Genomic DNA, 22,376 nt, shown 5'->3' on the forward strand with positions numbered 1-22,376 from the left:
ACTTTTGGGTGCAAATTCCTCCTGCTCTTCGAGGAACCTCGGACCGCAACGACCGGTTCTGCTCACTCCGGGGACAAGACCTCGTCGCTTTCAGCCGCGATGGCCGCGGGTCCACTCACCGCCGCTTTGACCTTTCTCGTGGTCTCCGCGTCCACTCTGAGCGCCCAAAGCCCGCTGGACGTGCCCGTCGCGGTCGTGCTGCCGTTTAACAACAGCTACCCGTGGTCCCTGCCGAGGGTCGGCGCCGCCATCCAGATGGCCGTGGAACGCGCGAACGCGCGGCCCGGCTCGAGCACGCGCTTGCGCCTCGAGTACGGCACTAGCGAAGACGCGCACGGAAAGTGCTCCGAGGCAGTGGCGCCGCACACGGTCGTCAACCTGAAACAGGAGCACGACCCCGCGGTCTTCTTCGGGCCGGGCTGCGTCTACACCACGGCGCCCGTGGCCCGTTTGACGACCCCCTGGAAGGTCCCTCTCCTCACGGCCGGAGCCCCGGCCTACGGCTTCGACGACAAACGGACCGGGGTGTACGCGCTGTTGACCCGCGTGGGTCCGTCGCACGGGAAGCTGGGCACGTTCGTGCGGCGTCTGCACGAGCACTTCGGTTGGCTCCAGCACGGCATGCTCATCTTCAATGACGACAAGATGGACGACCGGCACTGTTTCTTTGCCATCGAAGGAGTCTACATCAAGCTGCAAGATACGAACCTATTGAACAAGACCGTGAGGATCGACGACTTGACTTTCAATGAGAGACAAGGGGTCAATATTCCCGACGTTCTGCGCGAGATTCGCAAGAAGGGACGCGGTGAGTCCGGGACAGCCTGACCCCTCGCACCTGTCTACCTGCCATCATACCTGTTCTACCTTTCTAAGTGTCACACGCACTGCACCCTACACCTGCGTTGTTAAATGAACCATTCGATCTCTTCTGCTCTTGATTTCTCCACCATTCGTCACAATTTACCAAATCTCTTGATTGCCTTCATGACGTGTGACCAACATTCTGTGACGCAAATGTCTGTTCAGCACACGGTTTATGGATGTTGAGATGGTTGGTGTGACGCAGGCGAATGGAATGGAAGGTGGGGTGGTTGGGGGAGGGAGGGGGACGTTGTGGGATTGCCTTTCCGCCTCTCTTCACCTTGGACCATGGACCACTGTGGATCATGGACCATCGTGGACCATCCACCACCTTGTGCCATGGACCACCTTGTGCCATGGACCAACTTGTGCCATGGGCCACCCTGGACCATGGATCACCTTGGACCATGCACCAGCTTGGATCATGAACCACCTTGGATCATGGACCACCGTGGGACATGGACCACCTTGGAACATGGACCACCTTGGACCATGCCTAACCCTAAGGCAACTTGCCTAACCCTAACCTTGGGACATGGACCACCTTGGATCATGGACCACAGTGGGACATGGACCACCTTGGATCATGGACCACCTTGGATCATGGACCACCTTGGATCATGGACCACCTCGGGCCATGGACCACATTGTGCCATGGACCATATTGTGCCATGGACCACCACCTTGGACCATGGACCACCACCTTGGAACATGGACCACCTTGGAACATGGACCAACGTGTGCTATGGGCCACCTTGGGCCATGGACCACTTTGGATCATGGACCACCTTGGATCATGGACCACCTTGGATCATGGACCACTACCTTGGAACATGGACCACCTTGGAACATGGACTACCTTGGAACATGGACCACCTTGGACCATGCCTAACCCTAAGGCAACTTGCCTAACTCTAACCTTGGGACATGGACCACCTTGGATCATGGACCACCTTGGATCATGAACCACCTTGGATCATGAACCACATTGGATCATGAACCACCTTGGACCATGAACCACCTTGGATCATGGACCACCGTGTGACATGGACCACCTTGGACCATGGACCACCTTGGACCATGGACCATCTTGAAACATGGACCACTTTGGGACCATGGACCACCTTGGAACATGGACCACCCTGGACCATGGTCCGCACACCCGATGCGCTGTTTTCTTGGTTTTCTCAAATTATTCTGAACTCGCATTATACTCTCTGCTTCTATCCTCACTCAATTGTGTTAACTTACCCGAATATGGCAGATACGGGGGGGACTAACAATATATATAAATCCCTACGGGCGACTAAATATATAGTATTAAAATTCCGACAAACTTTTGATTAAAAAAAAAAAATAAAAAAAAAAAAAAAAAAATATATATACTTGTGACGTCATTACTACTTCTCTTTGGCCACCGTGATGACGCAATTCTCCATTGACGTCCAGAAACGCTACAGGAAAATGCCCCGATTGATGGTGGAAAGGTCGTTCTGAATGAGATGGCATACGTCTCAGGTATATGTGCCGGCAGGTACGCACGCCGAATCGTAACACCTGAGATGACGCTCCTACCCCCCATTCCTTTGCACTGCACCTCTTGATCCATCACCTGACCGAAAATTGCACGGTTTGGGGTCATTGGTGACCGAGCCTTTTCATTTTTACCTGGACGTTGGACAATGCAATCCGCCAAACGACGCAGTGGTTCGATCGAGGGAGGGATGATTGAGGAGGGATGGACATTGATCTCCCTGGAAGGATCAAACCAACATTATGATGACATCACGTTCCACAACGTGGGTCTTTCACTCAGAGTAGTTAATGCATGGAATGGTCTCCCTGGAAAAGTAGTATTAGCACCAACGGTAGATAGGTTTAATTTGGAATTAGATAGGTACCGAGATGCATTGGAGGTAGATGAAGGTAGCTTGACGATGGATGAGTGATTGTGTACATTTGTGCTGTTTGTGACGTCAGAGAGTCTCGCCCATGCATAGTGTGTGGTTTATGTTATATATTGCTTGGTGTTGTATGTCCTTCACCCACCCCAAAAAATAGGCTGACATGATGTTCTACAGGTATGCACACCTGACTCTCCGGCCTAATCTGTCCAGCCTGGGTTCGAATACCGACGCAGGTATAAATTGTCATCCCAGTGTATCCCAGGCAGGGCGATTCGTCAATGTGTGTGTGTCGTCCCCCGGATGGACGTTAAACTGGGCGTCTCCTCTGTCGCCATTAGTTGGTGGATGTTGGAAATTCCACGGTGTCCTTCATGGACAGCAGGCGAGCTATCGCCGGCACCTTGAACAAATGATAAATCCCTGCCTGAACCTTGTCCGAACGTCAAGCCTGGCCAGCTGGTTCGTGAAAGACTTCGGCCAAACTTTCCGCCTGCCATTCCCACAGGAACGTGGGAATAATTGAAAAAATCCCCATTTTTATTTTGAAGATATTCTGATCCTGCCCTTTTGATGTCCCTGAGCTTGCCACATTGTTCCCATCCCTACTCTTCCCTCCATTCTCCAAATTGAATTAACTTATTTCGACGGATTGACGCACTTATTTAATCCGGTGTTCGTGTGGCACAGGCATGATGGGCCGAATGACCTCCTCCTGAGTCTAATTTCCTCGTTATCCTGACACTTTTTGAAAAAAAATAAAAATGGGAGGATATTGCGATCGATTCTGGCCGTCCGTCTGTCTGTCTGTCTGTCCGTCACGCTTTCCCCTCCTAAACTGTTGGGCAGAAATTCACCAAACATGGTAGTCATGATCACCACCTCGCACAAAGGTGCAAGAGCCTCTTGGAAGGTGCAAGAGCCTCTCGCACAAATGTGCAAGAGCCTCTTTGCCTCTTGGAAGGCAAATCCAACTGAAGGCAATCTCAGTTCCTTCCACCAAGCTCGAAACAAGTGTGTGTCTACCCTCAGGAGTGCCAGGAAGCACTATCTCTACACACTCAAGAATGCACTCTCAAACCTGTCTCCTTCCTCCAAATCCTGGTGGCATCTGGTCAAATCCGTTTCTGGTGTTTGTTCCCCCTCCATCCCCTCCCTTACCTCAAATGGCTACACAGTTGACATAGCACGTGACAAAGCCGAATGCCTCAACTCTGTGTTTGCCTCAAAATCTTGTCTCCCAAACCCATCTCTCTCTGTTCCCACCTTTCCCAGTCGAACCCAACTGCTCCTGGACTCTGTGTCCTTTTCTCCTGACAAGGTGGAGAAGTTTTTTATCAAACCTCGACTCTGATTCTGCAACTGGACCAGATGGCATCAGCCCACGGGTCCTAAAATCCTGCTCTCCCGCTCTATCTCATCCTCTCTCTGTTCTTTTCACCCTCTCTTTTGCTCAAGGTCATCTGCCAGAATCTTGGAAATCAGCAAACATTCCCGCTTTACACAAAAAAGGTGCAAAAACAGATCCTTGCAACTATAGACCAATCAGCCTGCTTCCAATTATCAGCAAAGTCATGGAATCCATCATTGCTTCGGATATCAAATCCTTCCTCTTCTCCAATGGCTTGATCTCTGATCATCAATTTGGATTCAGACCAGGTCATTCTACTCTGGACATGTTGCTTCTGCTGTCTCAACAATGGATGGAGGTCCTCAATGCCAAACAGGAAATCAGAGCTGTCTCACTTGACATAATCACGTGCCTTCGATACGGTCTGGCACCCAGCTCTGCTCACCAAACTCTCCTCCTATGGCATTCATGGAAATCTCCAGTCATGGCTTGCGGACTTCCTCTCTGGTCGTAGGCAACGTGTGGCCCTGAATGGATTTCTCTCATCTCCCCTTCCTGTTGTGGCTGGAGTTCCCCAAGGTAGTGTTCTGGGCCCTGTGCTATTTCTGGTCTTCATCAATGATCTCTCCGACTCTCTGGAAAATCCTCACTATCTCTTTTCTGATGACTCCACTATCTGCCGCTCCATTCCTCATCCCTCAGATCGGCAGTCTGCAGCCTCCTCACTCTCTGTAGACCTGGACAAAATCACAGACTGGTCAAACAAGTGGAACATGTCTTTCAATCCTGACAACTCTCACACTCTTACAATGCCTCTCCGAAAGGACCGACTGGAAAACCCTCCCATTTACTTTCTCAACAATCCTCTCCAAGAAGTTCTGTCGCTCAAGCTTTTGGGTCTCACTATCTGCCATGATCTTTCTTGGGAAAACCACATTTCCAAGCTGGCCTCCAAAGCCATTCGCCGACTGGGCATCCTCTGTCGTGCGAAGTCCTTCCTTGGCACACCTGAGCTCCTCACCACATACAAGGCTTTCATCCGCAGCTCAATGGAATACTGTTCCCCCCTCTGGGCTGGTGCTCCTGCCTCACACCTATCTCGGCTTCACGCTGTTGAGGCCAAAGCTTTCAGAATCATTGGAATCTCCTGCGATGAAATCAACTCCGAGGGCCTTTCACTCACTCACCGCAGGCAGGTTGGTGGTCTTTCTGTCTTCTACCGACTCCTCTCCGGCCTTGCTCCCCCAGCTCTCTGTGCTCTGTCCCCCTAATATTCGTTCAGGTCGCACAAGATCTGCCTGCAACCCTCTTATGGTTAAACTGCCAAAATCTAGGCTCTCTGCTCACCTTCACTCTTTCATTCCTCTTTTCTCCCGCCTCTGGAACAAACTCCCCCACTCCCTTCAATCCCACTCCTCCCTCCAGGTCTTTAAAACAGCTGTTCACCACCATCTCTTCTCTTCCCCCATCCAAAACCTTGATCTTTTCTACCCCCGGTAATTCACGCCAGAGTCCTTGCAGTGTTCATATGTTTTATACCTCTCCCACCTCCCCCCAAGTCCTCCCGATGTCCCTGCTCTCAAATGTTGTGTTTGTGTCCTTCCCCCTCTCTCCCCATCTTGTCTGCCGCTCCCCTTGTTTTTTGTGTTTTGTGTGTCGGTTTGACTTTTTGCGTGATTAATGTTAGCTCTTTCACGAGCCTCGATCTTGTATACAAAAAACAAACAAAAAAAAAAACAATCATTTTAGCCCTGCCCCCAAGGTGGGGTCAAAAGGTCAAATATAAAAAAACGCAATTACAGTCACATTTTTAAACAATTCTTAATGAAACTTTGTGTATATAATCAATGTTGCGGTCGCATGAAATATGTAACGATTTTTTTGATTTGACCCCGGGTTCATGCCCCATAGGGTGGGAACTTGGGGTCAAAACAGGAGAAAACTTATTTAACTCTAAATTTGATATTGGGTCATTCCTGGTGAAACATTTTGCCTTCTTTCAACTTTGCTTGACGTGGGAAGCGTTGGGATTTGCGATGGTGCGCCATCCACTCCACTCCAGTTATTCCTTGTTAATGATCATTCCAGACTTTGGGGCCCAAAAAGGGGTCATGCTGATGTTGATGCTGTTGCTCCACTCTCTGCTGCTCCATTCCTCATCCCTCAGATCGGCAGTCTGCAGCCTCCTCACTTTCTGCAGACCTGGTCAATATCAAGACTGGTCAAACAAGTGGAACATGTCTTTCAATCCTGACAAATCTCACACTCTTTCTATGTCTCTCCGAAAAGACCGACTGGAAAACCCTCCCATTTACTTTCTCAACAATTCTCTCTCCAAGAAGTATTGTCACTCAATCTCTTGGGTCTCACTATCTGCCATGATCTTTCCTGGGAAAACCACATTTCAAATCTGGCCTCCAAAGCCAGTCGCCGACTGGGCATCCTCCGTCGTGCGAAGTCCTTCCTTGGCACACCTGAGCTCCTCACCACATACAAGGCTTTCATCCGCAGCTCAATAGAATACTGTTCCCCCCTCTGGGCTGGTGCTCCTGCCTCACACCTAGCTCGTCTTCACGCTGTTGAAACCAAAGCATTCAGAATCATTGGAATCTCCCGTGATGAAGCTACCTCCGATGGCCTTTCACTTACTCACCGCAGGCAGGTTGGTGGTCTTTCTGTCTTCTACCGACTCCTCTGTGGCCTAGCTCCTTCAGCTCTCTCTGGACTTTGTCCCCCAAATATTCCTACAGGTCGCACAAGATCTGCCTGCAACCCTCTTATGGTTAAACTGCCAAAATCAAGACTCTCTATTCACCTTCACTCTTTCATTCCTCTTTTTTCCCGCCTCTGGAACAAACTCCCTCACTCTCTTCAATCCCACTCCTCCCTCCAGGTCTTTAAAACAGCTGTTCACCACCATCTCTTATCTTCCCCCTTCCAAAACCTTGATCTTTTCTACCCCCATTAATTCCCCCCCGATCTACTTTTTTGAAATACCGACTTCTTTCCTGGAAGTCCTGGCAGTGTCCATGTGTTTTTTTTTTTAACCTCTCCCCCCCCCCCCCCCCCCCTTACCATGCCTCCTCCCCCAAGCCCTCTCCCTCGCATAGATCTCCCGATGTCCCTGTTCTCCATCTTGTCTCCCACTCCCTTTATCATCTGTTTTATGTTTTATGTGTCATTTTGTCTTTTTGTGATCAATGTTCGCTCTTACACGAGCCTCGATATTGTATACATAAAAAATAAAAATGCTGGTTTTCTTTCAAGTCGTCATTTTCTGTCGAAAGCCACATGTCTTTCCTTCATACAACCATGAGTGATCTACGGCTGAACACTTGCACGTTCTTGAAATGTAAACCACGCTGGGTGGAGATGTGGTTGCGGATCTTACTTTTCCCGTCAATTGACTGAAAGTCCTGATCATTTAAAATGGCGTTCATTTTATTACCTCCACCACCAAAGGTGGACAGAGGTTATATTTTCAATTTTCACCCCCGTCTGTGTCTGTCTGTGTCTGTGAGCAGGATAGCTCAAAAATATATGGATGGATTCGGACGAGACTTGGCGGACTGGTTGTGTGTGTGAGAATGGCGAACTGATTCGAGTTTGGAGAAGATACAGATCTGGATCTGGATACTATAATTTTTAAAGATTTTATAAAGTGATCCTTCACCATTGAGTGATGGGGACAAAAACGACATATGGCATGATATTTCAAAAAATTGTGGACGACTTATGACAAAACTTTGTGGTTGAGTTTTTTTAGATGACGAGGACAAGCCAATTCGATTCCGGGTCAGGTCTGGATGCAGATCCGGATCATCAGTGGGATACAAGATGTAAGCAGTTCAGCCTGGCAGAGGTATGCGCTCTACCGAACCTGATTCTGATGTTGATGTAGCGTACTCTTTACGGAGGTGTCGATTCTGCCGAAGCAGTTTCTTGGCAAGGATTATACTAGGTGGTTTGCCATTGCCTTCCAAGCAGTAGTTCGGGGAGGGATTTGGAATTTGCCCAGGGTGCCGGCAATAGCTCGCCTACTCTTCACGAAGGGCACCGTGGGATCTTTAATGTCCACCAACTAATGCCGACAGACGACAGGCCCAGTTTAACGTCCACCCGAGGGACGGCACACACATTGATGATTCACCATACATGTGAAACACCAGGATCACAGCTTATAGCTGGGCCGAGATTCAAACCCAGGCTAGACAACTTGGAGGCAATTGTGAGTACGTCTATTAATTAGATACTTTTGAAATGTGAGTACATTTATTAACTACGTACTATTGCAAGTAAGTATATTTATTAAATACGTACAATTGTAATGTGAGTACGTTGATTAACTACGTACTAATTACATATTGGAATGTATTAATTATGTCTTATTAATTACATAACACACCAGCGCATAAACACCACACGAAAATCACACAAAACAAGTCCTGATGAGGGTCTGCAATCTCTGATGGATCGCTCTTTCTTGTCATATCATGACGTGAATGCTAAGTTGAATTTTTCATTTTTGTGTTTAAAAACAAAACATTTTTTTTACAAGGAAACCTGGACATAAGAAGCCATTTGGCCCATCGTGAATGTGCGTCCATCCCACCCAATGAACTTTATCGATTGGTTTACTTACGAGTGACCTTCAAAAATTTCTCAAAATGAGATACTCACAATATAATCCAAGAAAATTCAAGATATTTTTTATTTTTCAGTATACAAGTACATACCACATACCTAATTCGTAAGGATTTTTATTGCTATTTGTATATACTTAGTCATTTTAAAATATGTTAAATAAAATATGTCAAAATGTTTGGCATGTCTTGGACTAAGATGAATACCTATAAATTCATGGAGCAATTAGAACGCCCCTCGTAGCCTCGTAGCCTTATAATGTATTAACCCCATTGTTATATTAACTTAGTCAAAGTTAATATCTGCATCCATTTTATATAATAAACTTGTGTACCACGTTTAATCTCTGGATAGGGACTCAAGCCTGGGAACCAACACACATTGACCTACTTTTTTGAGCGATACCCTAAATTCTTATAGGACAGCTTGTTTTATGGAAGGCAAACTGACTGATGTAGTGGACCCGGCCTGCACTACACCAGGACGCTAGTTTTTAAGTGAAATTCATCTCCACAGGAGAATTAATCTGTGATCAGAGCGCTCAGATATGACGATGCTTCGAACTGAGCTGGTTTGCCATCCCTCAGCCAACAACACCAATTGAGGTCTCCCATCCAAGTACTCGGTGGGCCTTGACTCGGCCTGCTTCTGATATCCGATGGGATCTGGCACATTCAAGCCGATAAGTTATCATGCACTTAAATGAGTAAAAAGAAAAGCTCAGAAAATTAACCCTGAGATTGTCAGTATCAGAAAAGTGCATGGACCACAATCATCTCGGAGAGAAGAAATAGATGCTCACACTTGTTGGAATTGCTTGAAAGACCATTTATCAGTTCAGTGCTACTGAATCTGGTGAAAAAAAACGCCTTTCTAGGACTAGTGAGTGCCTTCGGACAGCAAAATCGAGCTCGCATCGCAATAAGCTACGAATTTCAGTTGCTGATCAAGTCAAAAGCATTTGGTATCGTGGAAATTCTATACTTTTTAAAATTGGAGGTAACTGATATAGTCGGAGGTGACAATACTGTACTGGAATATGAGTCTAATTGAAATAGCTGGCGATGTCGATGGAGAAGGAGAACAAGAGTTGTTACCTTTAAAAATAATTTTTTTACCTGTGTTTATAAGGCCACATAAAACAAATTACTAGTTGCTCGTCCGTGCTTTTCAAAAAAAATGAGGTGGCACCTTACTATTTGATATTTTCCAGATTTTCTACATTTTTTCCAAGATGGCCGCCACATGGTGAAGTCTACCAGACCAAAGACGAGCACTCCACCACCAAGCACATCCCATATACTGTTAAAAGTAGGGGCAATACCCCTGGGCGCTCACCTGGTAGAATAAAACAGTATACTACACCGACCGACTAAAGGTATTTTAAACAGTATCACGGTATTTTAAACCAATTTCAATGGTTCCTAAAAGAGAGGGCAGCATGTAGAATCGTACTAACGTAATCCTAAGACTTTAAACAAACAAACAAAAAAAATACCTATTTTGGGGGGCAACCCCTGTAGATCCCCTTAGATCCCTATTTTTCTAATGCCGTGAACAAACATTGGTGCATCACGGGTGATGAAAGTTGTTGTCAAGTTTCATCTAAATTGTGTGCGTAGTTTCTGAGAAGAAAGCAAATACCTGCCCCCCCCTTCCTCACCCGCCCCCCCATAGACCGCCTTAAACCCCGATTTTTTTTTAATGCTGGGAACAAACGTTGGTGCATCATGGGTGATGAACAGAACTCTGTTGTCAAGTTTCATCGGGTTTGAATGTGTAGTTTCTGAGAAGAAAGCAAATACCTATTGTTTGGGGGTGTGGAGTTGCAACCCAGGTGAGCTAAAAATGATGTTGGTCATATGTATACCTGATCCGTCAACATCTACTGCAGCAGTGGCACTGTCTGCTGTACTGTGCGCTTATACGTACTGACCAGTTACTAGACATATGCTGACTTGCACTACTGACCAGAGCTGTCTGGTAGTTGTCATCGATGGGTGATACCTTGTCGAACTCCCCATTTTTAAAATCGTTGAAAATATCCACCAGTATTTGGGTTCTGTCGAGCATGGTACGAGCATACCGTGGCTTCAAAAACTTTCTGTCAGCCTTCCGGACGCATACAAAATGGAGAGCATTTTTCGCTCACCTGGAACGTAGTTCCGAGGAGCTTATGTGATGGCGCGTCGTCCGTCCATCAGTCTGTAAACACTTGCAACTTCTTCTCCAAAACGAATGATGAAATTGTGACAAAACTTGGCTAAAATGATATTTGGTATGTTGCAACTCGTTTGTTCACAGCATGAAAAAAATTGGAGTCTCAGCGGGTCTACAGGGGGTCAAAGTGTTTCCAGGTTTGACCCCTCCCCCCCCCCCCCAAAATAGGTATTTGCTTTCTTCTCTGAAACTACACAAACAATTTCGATGAAACTTGACCACAACCTTCATCACCCGTGATGTACCAATGTTAGTTCACGGCATAAAAAAAAAATCAGGATCTAAAGGGGTCTACGGATGAGGTGCTGCTTGAATAAGCGTATTTACAGATGAGATCAATTTTATTTGCACGAGTGATAGGCCAACATGGACCACAAAATAATTATTGGTCTGGGTTCCAGCCTCCCACGACAAAAATAATGATAATAAAAAACACAATTTTTCGTAAACTTGATAAAGGAGAGGAAAAAGCAACCCACCAACGTGCGACCTCCAAAAAGGAAGCGCGTGGGGTGGGGATGAATGAATCAGTTCTAAATATATATATATAATTTTTAGATCTGGAAAGAAAATAGTTAATTATCAAAAACAAGGAGGTGGCCATCAAAAAGGAAGCGCGTGGGGACGTCAAACTAATCATTTATTTCAGTTGCTCTAAAAGGTACGGAGTAAGGTCGGCATGAGATATACATATATATATATATTTGCATATTTGCATGTATTTGGTGGCGGAGGTAATCAAATGATTATACAACACTTTTGAAGTAGAAGCAAAACCTTGTGAGCATTTACCATGATGAAGCCGCAGCACAAGGTCTCTCATCACAATCATGTCGCTGGTCTTTGGTTTTTTTACCTCCTCTTCTCTGGCTTAGCTTGGACTGTTCCCTCAGCTTTTCTACCCTACCCAGCACCTCCATGAACGTGGTCTTCCAGTAACCCACTCCTGGTTAAATGCACAAAGTCCATGCTCCACTTCCCATCTCCATATTTTCCCCCTCGTTTGCGTAACTTCCTTCCTGAAGCCGTTCAATTCCACTTCTCCCTCCAGGGCTTCAAGACGGTGGTGCACCACTTTCTCGTTTTATCCCCCAACCCTACCAATGGTCTCATCTATCCCCATGGACCTTACATATTCCAACCCTCTTACTTGCAAATTCCTGTTTTTATTTTTTATTTTTTTGTGTACATAGTCAAGGTTTGTGGAAGAGCTAGAACACAGAACAAATCAAGACACAACATAACAAAAGGAACAGCAGGAGAATGGGGAAATGCCAACAGCAGGGCGGAGGCAGAAATAGATGGAGACAGACAAACAAGGGATGCGGATAACGATGAAGGGTAGGAGAGAACTCAAGGGGTGGACAAAATGGATACAGAAGCAAAATTTTGGGAGGGTGGGGATGGTTTAATAGGTGTGGAAAAGAAATTAACGTGAGAAAAACACCTTTGTTTTAGAGAGAAAGGAATTTTGCCAAATTTTGAGAGAAGAAAGGTCCTCGTCTATTCAAGTTTGACTCATAATTGCTTTTGTATGTCGGAAATACAGAATTTTTATTTTAAAAGAAACCATAATCACATTTTTGCACCAAGTTCCATATGATGACTTTTCACACCTCGATCAATGCTTAAAACGCATGTTGTTGTTGTTGTTGTTGTTGTTGTTGTTGTTGTTGGTCAATGCTTAAAGGCAGTTCCCATTCATTTGCTCCAAATAGACACTTTTGAGTACAGTATTTCATTCTTATTTTTATACAAATTTGAGGCTCGTGGAAGAGTTAGAACATTGTGGGAGGTAGGGTAGAGTTACATAGCAGAGGAACACTTGGAGGAGGAATGGGTGAGAATAAGACGACGGGGATGAGACGGGAGGAACATACACAAGTTGTATATCGGCTAAAGTACAAGTGAGGAGCTGAAAGAACAGGAAGGAAAAAACAGGGATTAAAGAGCAATGGAACAAATAAATGGAAAGATAGGTGGTGGGAGATGGTATAAAACACAATGACCTGGAAAGGAAGGGAATGGGTTAATGGTGCAGAAAATATCATGAGTAAGGATGGTAAATGAGTTGAAGAAGAGGTGAACAGCCATCTTGAAGCCACGAGAAACAGAAGAAAAGAAGAACAAATGAGTGAAGGTGAGCATTGAGTCTGAATTTTGGGAGTTTCACCAGAATTAGGTTAGTGGCAGAATGCATGAACCCTGAAGAAACCTTGGCAGGGGGAGGAGGGGAAGGCAGGGTGGGGGTTGGGAGGGGGGGGGGAGGAAGGAGGTGGACATAAAGGGAAGATGGTGCAAAAGCAGAGAGGAGGTGATAGAAGACAGCTAGGCTGCAAACCTGTCTGTGATGCAGGACCAACAAGCCCAGAGAATGAGCTCCATTGTGGGAGATTCCAATGATTTTGACAGCCTTGGATTCCATGACATCAAGACTTGAAACATGTGAGGCACCAGTCCAAAGGGGACAATCATTATTCAAAGAAAGATGTCGGGATTGGTTTCACATGATCATTCCTTGTCATCATCCTTACCTTGTTTACATACTTTTTGGAGTAAAAACATCCCTTCACATTAAAAAAAAAGGTTTTATTACTTGTAATATAAAGAAGTGTAAGGTGCTGGGGATGGGTAAGAATAATGAAAATATAAATTGCACGATGAATGGGGCAATTTTGGAGTGTGCCACTCAGGATAATGATCTGTGGAAGCAGACATGACTGTCAGGTATCTATAGGTAAAGCAAACGTGGTTAGGTTGTATTCGTTAAGGGCGGGGGGAGGGGGGGGGGATATAAATCAAAGGAGGTAGCAGTTTTAACACTGTACATGGATTTAATGAGGCCTCATCTAGAATATTGTGTTCAGTTTCGGTCACCACATCTAAGGAAGGACATAGCTACCATAGAGTGAATTCATCGAGTAGCAACTCTATTGATCCCGGGCCTAGCTAGAATAAGCAATTGAGGAGTGGCTGAAGGAGATGGGTTTATACATTTGAAATGATGTAATTGTGAGGGGATATGATAGAGATGTTTAAATAAATGAAGGGCAGACAAAACTAGTGTTATTCATGGAATACTTACCCTGCACAGTCAACTTGGCAGCCAACTCTTCTGTTTTTGAAGGGTTTTTTTCTTTGATCCAATATGGCTGCCAGACCACATGAGCGATTACATCATACATTTATATTCTCCAATACAATTGTTGCATATTTCACGTTTAATAAATTTCAAACTGATCAGACTAAGCGTTGTCCCTGTCAAATTATGACGTCATAATTAAGGCACCAATGACATCATTGTTAACAACACTTATTCCCAATATGGAGTTCTTTACAATGAGCCACGTTTCAATTTTTTTCATGGAGTGGTTTTGGAGATATAGAGGTGCAACGTTTTTCGGTTTTTCCAAGATGGCGACTGTACCACGTGAGCTATGACATCATATCTATCATTAAAATATTCTACAGGAAGAGGCGCTCCTATTGCGAAAATTTCGTGTCCATCAGACCAACAGTTGCAGAGAAAAAAAGTTCATACTTACTGATCGGATCAAACGTTGTACTTGTCGAATTATGACGTCATAACAAAGGCACCGATGACATCATCATTAACATATCTTATTCCCCATGGGAGTACTTTACAATGAGCCATGTTTCAATTTTTTCCATTGAGCTGTTTTGGAGATATCGAGGTGTAACTTTTTCAAGATGGTATTCGTCCCACCTGACCTATGACGTCATAATTATTAATAAAAAAATTATACAGGTTGTGGCGCTCCTATGGTAAAATTTCATGTCAATCGGACCAACAGTTGCCAAGAAAATGGATTTTAAAATGCAAGAAAAGAGAGGATCTCATTAAGAACCATGCGCTGACTATGAGAGTAGAGGAAGTGAGCAAGCAATGACAAAAGGTGGCTTTTGATGCCATAGGCTGAGATTGTGGAACGCAATGCTATGTAACATGTCGCATGCTCGAGATGTGTCCAGAGATGTGGCCCTAATCTCTTGTTTGATATTCAGGGTCTCCATCTGTAGTTGGGAAAACAGTCCAAATCCAAGGTGGAGGAACCTTGAAAACAAACAAACTGATAAACAAACTGAGAACAGAAAACAAACTGATAATCTAAGATCAGGCCATTGGAGAAAAGGAAGGATTTCCTGTAAATTGTTAAGATGGAGTCCACGACTTTGCTTATAATTTTGTGCCTGTAATAAAGCGGATCTGTTTTTTGGGGCTTTTCTGTAATTCAGTGATGTTGACTGACTTATAAGTTGATGGAAGGTGACGAATTATAGGTATATCAGAGCAAAAAGAGGATATGGAAGAGCGGCAGAGCACGTTTTCAGAATGTGGGCACTATCGCTATCCGGGCCTCTTGCAGAGTCGGAATCTAAGGTTGCCAGAAATGTAAACACCCAGAGGTGAGAAAGCAAAATCTTCTTCGACCAAATATACAGTATATGTGACAATATACATATCATACAATTCAGGTGCAGTGCAATTTCAGATTTAACACCCTCGTCGATGAAGCAACGCAGGGTATTGGTACACAATGGCTTACTCTTTTAAAACTGTGGCATCTTTTATGTCTATAAACAAGCCTCCTCCGAAGCATGGCATCCTGTACAATCTTCCGTTTTTCCTGCACAGAGAATCGCACCCAGAGTGCAGCTCAAGGGGAATGCGCTACAGTTACCTTCAAGATACCCTGTCAATTCTAAGAGAGTTTTGTGGATTTATAATGACTCAATTTTTCTTCCTGTCATTTACAAACCCTTAACTCCTGTTCAACAATGATTGCAATGAATTTCATGTTCCTGCTCAATGTTGTACCAGGTTATACTATCAGATAGATGATTCTGCCATGACATGTCTTTCAATTACAAATCTACAGATAAATGCTTTCACCATTACAAACCTGCATGCACTCTGGAATCTTTACACAATACGAGCAAGAGTGATTGTTTGTGAATTTCCTTTTTTACCTCTGCCACTGAAGGTGGATGCAGGTTATGTTTTCACCCCTGTCTTTATTTGTTTATCTGTCTGTGAACAGGATATCTCAAAAAAGTTATGGATGGATTTGGCGGACGGAACTTGGTGAAGAGGTTCGGTATGTGACAAGGACAAAATGATTAGACATTGGTGAAGATCCAGGTCTGGATACGAGAATTTTTAAAGTGATTCTTCACCATTGAGCGAAAGGGCCAAACACGATATATAGCACGATATCTCAAAAACTTGTGGACAAATTATGACAAAACTTGGTGGTTAAGTTTGTTAGGTGATGACAACTAGCCGCTTAGATTTTGGTTCAGGTCCGAATCCAGATCCGGCCTATCAGTCGGATACAAACCATAAACTGTTCAGCCTGGTGGAGGTTTGCTCTATACCGAGTGCCGTTCTAGTTCCCATTTGTTGCGGTCATAGTTTTGACATTTTGTTGCTTTTAATTCCTATATTTTTACCATATGGTTACATTTTTGACAAACTACTTCGTACAAATAACAAATACCGATTATGACTCTTGCAAAACACTCAATGAAGATACATGCCATTAAAGCGCGGCGTTACGCGCGCTGCTTGCGAGCAAGGAGGAAGCGGACAAGCGGTAACTTATAAGCGTCTTTATTTCAGGAGCTCACTGTAACACTGGCGCGCTCCGGGCTGCGCGCCCGGTGTATATCATGAGGCCACGCCTACCCCTCGGGCGTGGCCACCGCCCACTTGGTGCGCGGAATGATGTCACCACGCCAGTGGGCTTTTGTGTCCGCCACACGCGCCCCCCCAGAATTCCCGCGCACCTGGAGGGCCAGTTTGCGGGGCAGACGAATGACCCGGCCGAAGCGCCCCCTGGCGATCGGCGGCGTCCGGGGTGCAGGGATGCCAGGTGGGATGCCCATGGCTGCCCCTGGGATGGGTGCAGGACCGGGGGGCGGCGTGGCGGCGGGGCTGGGCGGTGCCGGGGGTCCGCCCGCAGGGGGGCGGCCCCGACGTGGGGGTCGGGCCACTGGCGGTGGATGGTCCACGTCGAGGTGGGCCGGCTTGAGGCGGTCTACCGAAACGCGGTCAGGAGTACCGCCGATGTCCAGGGTGAAGTGCTTCGCCCCGGTCTCCAGCACGCGGAAAGGCCCGTCGTACGGGGGCCGCAGTGGTGTCCGGTGGGCATCGTGGCAGACGAAGACGTACTCCGCCATGCGAAGCTCCGGGGCGACGTGCGTCAGTGGGTGCCCGTGGCATGCCATTGGCACCGGGGCGAACCTCTGGGCGGTCTCTTGCAGAGCGGAGCGCTGCTGTGCCGCGGACCATGGTGCCGTGGAGTCGGGGAGGAACTCGCCCGGCACCCGCAGCGGGTGCCCGAAGACCAACTCCGCCGCGGATGCGCGCAGGTCCTCCTTGGGCGCCGTCCGGAGGCCCAGCAGGACCCAGGGGAGCCTGTCGACCCAGCCGCCGTCGCGGAGGGTGGCCCGGAGCGCGGCCTTCAATGAGCGGTGAAATCGCTCACACAGGCCGTTAGCCTGGGGGTGGTAGGCCGTGGTTCGGTGCAGCCGGACCCCGAGCCCCTGCGCGACCGCCCCCCAGAGCTCCGAGGTGAACTGGGGGCCGCGGTCGGACGAGATGTCTGAGGGGGCGCCGAACCGGGCGACCCAGGTGGCGATGAAAGCCTGCGCGACATCGGCCGCCGTTGTCGACGCCAAGGGCACGGCCTCCGGCCACCGGGTGGTGCGGTCCACCATGGTGAGGACGTAGGTGAAACCCCGCGAGGGGGGCAGAGGTCCCACCAGGTCCACGTGGACGTGGTCAAACCGGCGTTCCGGCACCGTGAACGGGGCCAACGGGGCCTGGGTGTGCCGGTGCACCTTGGCGCGCTGGCACGCGAGGCACGTCCTGGCCCAGCCGCGGACGGCCTTCCGGAGGCCATGCCAGACGAACTTGTCGGCGATCAGCCTTTGGGAGGCCCTCGCGCCCGGGTGGGACAGGCCGTGGATGGCGTCAAACACCTGGCGCTGCCAGCCCGCGGGCACGATGGGGCGAGGACGCCCGAGGGAGACGTCGCACAAGAGGGCCGCGCCCGCGCCGTCGAACGCCACCTCGGTGATGCGGAGGCCCGTGACGGCGGTCCGCAAGGCCTGGACGTCGGGGTCAGCGGCCTGGTCCGCTGCCATCCGGGCATAGTCGATGCCGAGGTGGACTGCGTGGGCGACGGCCCGGGAAAGGCAATCCGCCACCGGGTTGTCCTTCCCCGCGACGTGCTGGATGTCCGTCGTGTACTCGGACACGGCCGAGAGGTGACGCTGCTGCCGGGCCGACCACGGCTCGGTGACCTTGCCCATCGCGAAGATCAGCGGCTTGTGGTCGACGAAGGCAGTGAACGCACGGCCCTCGAGCAGATGGCGGAAGTGCCTGACCGCCAAGTGAAGCCCGAGCAACTCGCGGTCGAAGGTACTGTAACGGCGTTCGGGCGGGCGAAGCTGCCGGCTAAAGAACGCCAGCGGTTGCCAAGCTCCACGCACCCATTGCTCGTGCACCGCGCCCACCGCGTAGTCCGAGGCATCGGTGGTGAGGGCGATCGGTGCATCGGGCGCCGGGTGCGCGAGCATGGTGGCGTTAGCCAAGGCGAGCTTCGCGCCCGTGAACGCCGTGTCCATCTGCTCGGTCCAGGTAACGTCGCCTTTGCCCGGCTTACCTCGGAGAGCTTCGTGCAGGGGGCGCAGGAGCTGGGCGATACGGGGCAGGAACCGATGGTAAAAGTTCACCATGCCCAGGAACTCCTGCAGCCCTCTGATCGTGCGGGGGCACGGAAACCCCTTCACCGCCTCCACCTTGGCCGGCAGGGGGACGGCTCCGTGCCTGGTGACACGGTGCCCCAGAAAATCGATTATGGTGGCGCCGAACCGGCACTTTGCGGGGTTCACAATCAGGCCATGCTGGCCCAGGCGTTCGAAGAGCGTGCGGAGGTGGCGTAGGTGCTCTTTGCGGGACGCGCTGGCGACGAGGATATCGTCCAGGTAGACGTAGACAAAATCCAAGTCACGCAGGACGCTGTCCATCAGTCGCTGGAACGCCTGAGCCGCATTCTTCAGACCGAAGGGCATGCGCAGGAACTCGAAGAGTCCGAATGGCGTGATGACCGCCGTCTTTGGGACGTCCTCCGGCCTGACGGGGACCTGATGGTAGCCGCGTATGAGGTCAACCTTCGAGAAGAAGGACATGCCCGCCAAACGGGCGGAAAAGTCCTGAATGTGGGGGACGGGGTAGCGGTCGGGAGTCGTGGCGTCATTGAGAGGGCGATAGTCCCCGCACGGTCGCCATCCCCCGCCGGGCTTCGGCACGATGTGCAGCGGCGACGCCCAAGCGCTCTCTGAGCGCCGAACGATGCCGAGTCGCTCCAAGGTAGCGAACGCCGCTTTTGCCACCGCCAGCTTCGTCGGTTCGAGGCGGCGTGCCCGGGCGTAGACCGGTGGCCCGACGGTGGGGATGTGATGGGCCACCCCGTGCTTGATGGCCCCCGCCGAGAAGGTGGGCCGCGTGAGGGCCGGGAAGCCGGCGAGGAGGCGGGTGAATGCGTCCACTGCCGGAAGCGTACAGACCAACGTGGCCGGAACCGAACCGTTCGGCAAGCCGCTTGGCAAGCCGCTCGTTGAGCTGGGCAATGCACAAGCGAGCGAGCTGAACGTCTCGGCCTGGACAAGACGTCTGCGCTTGACGTCGACCAGGAGCCCATTAGCGCACAGGAAGTCCGCGCCAAGCAGTGCCATGGGCACGTCGGCGGTGACGAACGTCCATCGGAAAACCTGCCCTCCGAACCGCAGAGAGAGGCAGCGTTTTCCGTACGTACGGATGGGCGTCCCGTTCGCGGCAAGCAGCGCGGGGCCCCCACCCGCGGCGTGCTTGTCTGACGTGCCGGCGGGAACGACACTCACCTGCGCTCCCGTGTCGCACAGGTAACGGTGCCCGGAGAAGGTGTCCGTTATGAACAGCAGGCTGCTCGAACGGCCGGCGCTCATCGCCACTATTGAGCGCCGGCCCAGGCGTTTCCCGACCTGTTGAAGGAGCATGGCGGATGACACTGCCGAGCTTCGTGGCCGAACTTGGCGTGGAACCAGCACCAGGTGGTGGAGCTGGAGTAGCGCAGCTGGCTCCGCCAGGCCGGTGGAGTTGGCGGGTTTCCCCGCGGTGGCGGTTTTTGCCGCGGCGGTGGGCGGGGCGTGGCGGCGGTCACGAGGTGCGTATCAGCATGCTGCGTATGCTGTATAAGCTGATGCTGTGGATCAGCAGCAGCAGCATCAGCAACATCAGCCACGAGGGCCGTGACGGCCACGCCGACTCTTGCCCGCGTGTCCGAAGCGGCGAAGTACTTGTTCGCCTCGGCTGCCAATGCTCGGGGTTCCGTTAGCCCGGTCCCGGCCAACGCGAGGCGAACCTGCGCTGGAAGTTGGCGACGGAAAAGCGCCCGGAATAGAGAACCGGGGGCTTCGTCGCCCAACAGTGACAGCATATGGTCCATTCGGACCGACGGGCGCATGTCACCGAGCTCGGGGAGATCCAGGAGGCGGTCGGCCCGTGCGTCGTCCGTGAGGCCGAACGTGGCTAGGAGTAGCCGCTTGAGTGCCTCGTACTTGTGGCCGTCCGGTGGGTGGCGAAGGACGGACACAACTCGAGCGGCCGTGCCGGGCCCGAGGGAGGCGACGACGTGGCAATAGCGCATGTCATCGCCGGTGAGGCGCCGAAGCTGAAATTGGGCTTCGGCCTGGACGAACCAGACTTCGGCCTGAGCCTCCCAAAATTCGGGAAGTTTGATGAAGTTGGCCATGGCAATGGCGTCGCGTGTGGAAGGATCGCTCTGGCAGATCCAACGTCAAGGGGGTCACCAGTAAAGCGCGGCGTTATGCGCGCTGCTTGCGAGCAAGGAGGAAGCGGACAAGCGGTAACTTATAAGCGTCTTTATTTCAGGAGCTCACTGTAACACTGGCGCGCTCCGGGCTGCGCGCCCGGTGTATATCATGAGGCCACGCCTACCCCTCGGGCGTGGCCACCGCCCACTTGGTGCGCGGAATGATGTCACCACGCCAGTGGGCTTTTGTGTCCGCCACACCATGATACCCTCAACAGTTTCCATTGAAGAACCAAATGTAATTATCTCAATTTTAAATAATTTGTTTTTGTCCAAAACTTGTGAAATGTGGAAGACATTTTACAAAGGGTAGGCCAATGTGCACTGGTCCCGAGACTAAATTCCTATCTATGCAGGCATCGTACCAGCACCAGCACCTATCTCCAAAAGTGATGCAGCCTGTAGAAGTTTCTGGAAAGACATAGCTACATTACATTATTTAATTGTTTAATATCAGGTAATGCTCTGATTTAATAAATTCTCGTAAACTGTTTGTATCATTGAAAAGTGACGGCCGAATGTGACACGGTGTTAATTTCGAGGGAAGAGAGCTACAGTTGATCCTTAATGTCCACCATAAAGAGAGAGCAAGCATGACAGCCGGCTTACTGGCCAATCCAAAGAACGGCATGCTCGATGATATCGTTTCCTTGTTGACAATGCTTGCATGGCAATTTTAGTTCAATCCAATTTCCTTCTTCTCCCTGTGTAATTCTGTGCTTCACTTCAAGTCATTAAGATAGTTTATGCCCATTTTTCCTTCACATTTGATTACAACTGACCTCTTTATTGTCTGAATGATGTGCTATGCCTCACCCCAAGGTACCTGAGACACAGTAAAAAAAAAAAAATTTTTGCAGGACAATAACAACAATAGAACAAGTGTAAGGTACTTTACTTGAACAAGGAGAAAATGACATAAAATGTCTTAGCCCCTGTGGTTTTAGTAATTTTGCTGTATGGAGTTAAAGGCCGCCAGTCGACCATCTTTGGTCGGATTACAAAAATCCGACAAATATTCTGCATATGTATACTCATGTATTGTCTTTGTGCCAAGTTTGAACAAAATTGGTTCATGCATGTCCGACAAATGGTTGGGGACACGTTTAAGTAACACAATGGCCGCCAGTCGGCCATCTTGGATCTCATCTCGAAAGAAAATGGCGTGCATATGTAAGCCATGATTCATTATTTGTGTACCAAGTTTGAACAAGATCAGTAAATGCATGTCCGAGAAATGGTTGAGGACATGTTCAGTACTGGGTTTTTTACAACTAAATGGCCGCCAGTCAGCCATATTTGATCACATTACGAAACAAAATGATGCCAAGTATGAACAAAATCGGGTCCATACATCTGAGATATGGTTGCGGACGCACGCACGGATGGACGAGACCCAATCCATGAGCCCTGTTTCGGAATAAGTACAATGGGGGCTGTATTGAAAAAGCTTCCAGACCTCACTTCAAGATATGAGGATTTATTCAAATC

General features: G+C 49.1%; 1 protein-coding gene across 1 annotated transcript in view; it reads left to right on the forward strand.

Moving 5' to 3' along the window:
• Positions 1-22,376, forward strand: part of NPR1 (natriuretic peptide receptor 1) — a 194,499-nt gene that overhangs the window by 337 nt on the left and 171,786 nt on the right. The window contains exon 2 of the mRNA XM_068106078.2: positions 1-808. This exon is cut by the window's left edge and continues 118 nt beyond it. Within this exon, the coding sequence (XP_067962179.1) occupies positions 100-808 (709 nt within the window). The 5' untranslated portion in view covers positions 1-99. The remainder of the gene's footprint in view (positions 809-22,376) is intronic.

Source organism: Myxine glutinosa, chromosome 2 (genome assembly GCF_964187855.1).
Source record: "Myxine glutinosa chromosome 2, kmMyxGlut1.1, whole genome shotgun sequence".
NCBI classification, from domain to species: Eukaryota; Metazoa; Chordata; class Myxini; order Myxiniformes; family Myxinidae; genus Myxine; species Myxine glutinosa.